General features: G+C 39.0%; 1 protein-coding gene across 2 annotated transcripts in view; it reads left to right on the forward strand.

The window, feature by feature from the left end:
- Positions 1 to 2,316, forward strand: part of LOC110445466 (Bardet-Biedl syndrome 2 protein homolog) — a 46,235-nt gene extending 43,919 nt beyond the window's left edge. For both annotated transcript variants that reach the window (XM_021490117.1, XM_021490118.1), the window contains one exon: positions 1,460 to 2,316. In XM_021490117.1, coding sequence (XP_021345792.1) covers positions 1,460 to 1,560 — 101 coding nt within the window. In that variant the 3' untranslated portion in view covers positions 1,561 to 2,316. The remainder of the gene's footprint in view (positions 1 to 1,459) is intronic.
- Positions 2,317 to 4,529: the final 2,213 nt, after the last annotated feature.

Here is a 4,529-nt window from a genome sequence, read left to right on the forward strand (position 1 = left end):
ATACAGAAGGCTGGACAACTCAGAGGTACATACTTATCTGTAATACAGAAGGCTGGACAACTCAGAGGTACATACTTATCCGTCATACAGAAGGCTGGACAACTCAGAGGTACATACTTATCTGTAATACAGAAGGCTTGGCGACTCAGAGGTACATACTTATCTGTCATACAGAAGGCTGGACAACTCAGAGGTATGTACTTATCTGTTATACAGAAGGCTGGGCGACTCAGAGGTACATTCTAATCTGTCAAACAGAATGCTGGGCAACTCAGAGGTATGTACTGATCTGTCATACAGAATGCAGGGCAACTCAGATGTATGTACTTATCCGTCATACAGAAGGCAGGGCAACTCAGAGGTATGTACTTACTTCAGTCATACAGATGGCTGGGCTACTCAGAGGTACATACTGATCTGTCATACAGAAGGCTGGACAACTCAGAGGTACTTACTTATCTGTAATACAGAAGGCTGGGTGACTCAGAGGTACATTCTAATCTGTCAAACAGAATGCTGGGCAACTCAGAGGTATGTACTTATCCGTTAACAGAAGGCAGGGCAACTCAGAGGTATGTACTGATCTGTCATACAGAAGGCAGGGCAACTCAGATGTATGTACTTATCCGTCATACAGAAGGCAGGGCAACTCAGAGGTATGTACTTATGTCATACAGTAGGCTGGGCTACTTAGAGGTACATACTGATCCGTCATACAGAAGGCTGGGCAACTCAGAGGTACATACTGATCTGTCATACAGAAGGCTGGACAACTCAGAGGTATGTACATATCCGTCATACAGAAGGCAGGGCAACTCAGAGGTATGTACTTACGTCATACAGAAGGCTGGGCGACTCAGAGGTACACACTTATCTGTCATACAGAAGGCTGGGCGACTCAGAGGTATGTACTTATCCGTCATACAGAAGGCAGGGCAACTCAGAGGTATATATGTACTTACGTCATACAGAAGGCTGGGCTACTCAGAGGTACATACTGATCCGTCATACAGAAGGCTGGGCAACTCAGAGGTACATACTGATCTGTCATACAGAAGGCTGGGCGACTCAGAGGTACATACTGATCTGTCATACAGAAGGCTGGATGACCAAGAGGTAGGTAGTGACTAGTCATACAATAGGTACAAAGGCTAGACATCTGAAGAGGTAACGTGAATTTCCATAAATGGGAACTCTAGAGTTTCTATGACCTTCCACAATGTTCCATCACAGTTATCTTTATGTTACATGTTCGAAAATGAAACATTTAAAATTTCATTCTAAATTACAGTGGGTGAATATAATATCTGGTTACGTCCATTATATTGTGGCATAAAGGTAAGTTATCGTTTTCTGAATAGATATGTATATGTGTAGTCTCTCTCTACCTTAACCCTAACAGATATTTACAAATGTCCATCGAGGCACGCAACAAGTAATGGTTTTCATTTATTTGCAGTTGGCCGGTTCAAGACACAGGTTGTGAACGGATGTAGAGGGGCAATCAAAACCAATAATGTCAGCTCGCTGTTTAAAATTATCAAGACTGGAGCTTCATGATAGTGGCTACACCAAGTTTAAATGACTTTTACTGCATTCCGTCCTGAAATATGTGCATAATTTATCATTCCCAGGAATAACAAACTTTGGGCACCACCAGATCTATTGGGATCACAGGTACCATACTTTGTTCGTTAGGCACAGCTTCAACCTGTCTTAAGAGTCAACTGTACTGAAGTACCTCCTTATGTTTGGACAAAAGATTCGGTCTCTTTACATTTGGCAAAATTAGGGACCACAAAAAGACATATACACTACACTTCCTAACGTATGTTCTTGACGAGTCTCTGTTATACGCCTCTCATATGATTTCATATCGTCTCTTTATTGATTATCGTGTGTGAGTAAGTGAGGAGTACCAAGAGTTCTGCAGGAGAGGATGTTACAAGTACTGTCAAGATTTTGGCTATGGCGATCATTAAAAAGCATGTCAATGATTTCTGTACCAACTGGAAAACTGGAACTATTAATGAATACTTTTTTATGTGCATGATAAAAACTTAACAAAATAGTTTCTGGGGGGAAAAAGAAAACACTCCCATTAATGGCTAGTGTGGGCCTGTATCCTTGAAACCGTTCTCATGCTCAAGCATGGATTTTGTGCTCAGGCCGAATTTCATGTCCTGGTAATAAATTAATAAACAAGACTTAAGGCCAAGTACTGTTTTCAATGATTACGTTTGACATTTTGATCGTTTGACATGATTTAAGCGAGTTACAAGAAAGTTTGTTTAATTTGAGCACAGAATCCATGCTTGAGCATGAGAACGGTTTCATGAATACGGGTCAAGGCCTTGCTGAACTTTAATAAAAATATTGTAAAGATGAAATGAACAGAAAGAAATCTACAACAGGACCAGACCACGATTCAAACCGTGGACGTCTGATCGCAATATGGTGTTCTAATCCACTGAGCTACCTGATCTTGTCCCACAACAGTACATCAATGGTGATATTCAAGGGAGGTTACTCTATGTAAGAAAAACTGAAGTCGAATTCTCTAATGTTTTCCCTGCAGCAATGGGGCAGGGATCCTTAATTGGATTTAAAAAAAAGAAGATAGCTAGCTGTTAAGGTTCTGATACATACTTTAGAAAACTATAATGTTAGTCAGCCCTTCATTTTTGCGAACCAACGAATCTTTGTTAGCTGGTAACTTATGTGTAAAAGATGTGGATTAATTAGGTTGCCTTACAAGCGTCAGCTGTAGGGAAATTTCCTTTAGCTCAGCGGTAGAGCATCAGGCTGGAGAGCCAAGGGTCGCGGGTTCGAGCCCCAGCAATAGCACTTTCTTTATCACTATTCCTTGTCCTTCTACATATGTACTTTGCTTCTGCAAAGAAACAGAAAAAAAGGTTTCCATTTCATCTATACTCTAGAATACCATTTACCAGGAAACTGTCTCCCAGTCAAACTTTTGCCCTTCACCTATATAATATACATTAAGCCCAGAGTCACTCACTGTAACCCTCGTTACTGATTCACTATGTTAAGTGTTCTATGAAATAATATTTCCTTGAATGATAAACGCTGTTTGTTATAGAGGGCAAAGAGCAAAAGTTAAACTGTGGAGGAAATTTCCCAGTATATGGGATTTCGCGCCATAAAATTACATCAGGTTATGTGTATACATGAATGATTGTAATATATTCTTCACAGCAATCTGCGACATTTTTATACGCCCGTCAAATTTGACGGGAGTATTGTGGTATGGCGTTGTCTGTCCGTCCGGCGTAAACTTTTATTTGTCCGGCAATCTCCTCCTACATTTTTCGACCGATCTCTTTGAAACTTGGTATACATTATAATCGTGATATGAAGTTGTGTCTCCCTTAAAAGAATTTTGATGCAACAATATTTTCAAAAGTAATTGCCCTTTGTTCATTTCAGTATTTGATTTTTGTCCGGCAATCTCCTCCTACATTTTACAACGGATCTCTTTGAAACTTGGTATACATTATAATTGTGATATGAAGTTGTGGTTCCCTTAAAAGAATTTTGATGCAACAATTTTTCCAAAAGTTATTGCCCTTTGTTCATTTCAGTACTTGATTTTTGGTCCAGAGATCTTCTTCTACATTCTTTGACAGATTTCTTTGAAACTTAGTAGGCTAAATAATCATGATATGTTGTTGTGTTTCCTTGAAAAGAATTTTGGTTCGACAATTTTTGCAAAAGTGATTGCCCTTTGTTCATTTCAGTATTTGATTATTTTATCTGGAGATTTTCTCCTACATTTATATAGCATGTCGGCTAACCACTCTTTGAATGATGCAGATCTTATTTCAATGTAAGAAAGTATATAACACTATATGGCGGCATTCAACGGGCGTATATTGTTCCGCCCCGCGGTAATCTTGTTTCTGTTAGACGGTCATTTGTAGCTGTCTTTACTGAAATGTGTTACGAAAATATCAGACGAATAATGTTTGGCTTGGATTTATTTTATTTCAGTACAGGAGGTTTAAAAACGTCTGAGATATTTATTTTGTTAGGAACAGATGAAATACAATATGTTTGTTAATACACTATCCTAAAATACACCCAGTGTATGTTGTACTGTGATACTGTATTACATTGTAATGTAATACTGTTTAATATGATGAAGTAAATAAAGTTCTTAATTATTATGTCAATAATCTTTTATCTATTATTTCTGGTGATTATAGAACTTTTCTTATCGTCATAGCAGAGGCGTATATATTACAGAGATTGGCAACTCACGCAGATCTCGCAAAAACATGCATGATCATATTGTTCAGGCAGTGGAATAAGATACGCCGCCAGACTTGGGTTGCAGGTGCAAAATCAAGCGGAACCGGGTATGTGAGTGTTTGTTTTGACAGCTAAAAGCACATGTCGAAGCAGAACGATATCGATCCTGGTGACGATAGTCTGGTCAGTGTGATACCTGTGATAATTTGATCGTGTATTCTTTAGGTCGTGTTGACATGTCACATATCCTAGAT

The sequence above is a fragment of the Mizuhopecten yessoensis genome, unplaced genomic scaffold (assembly GCF_002113885.1).
Source record: "Mizuhopecten yessoensis strain PY_sf001 unplaced genomic scaffold, ASM211388v2 scaffold2307, whole genome shotgun sequence".
Classification (NCBI taxonomy): Eukaryota; Metazoa; Mollusca; class Bivalvia; order Pectinida; family Pectinidae; genus Mizuhopecten; species Mizuhopecten yessoensis.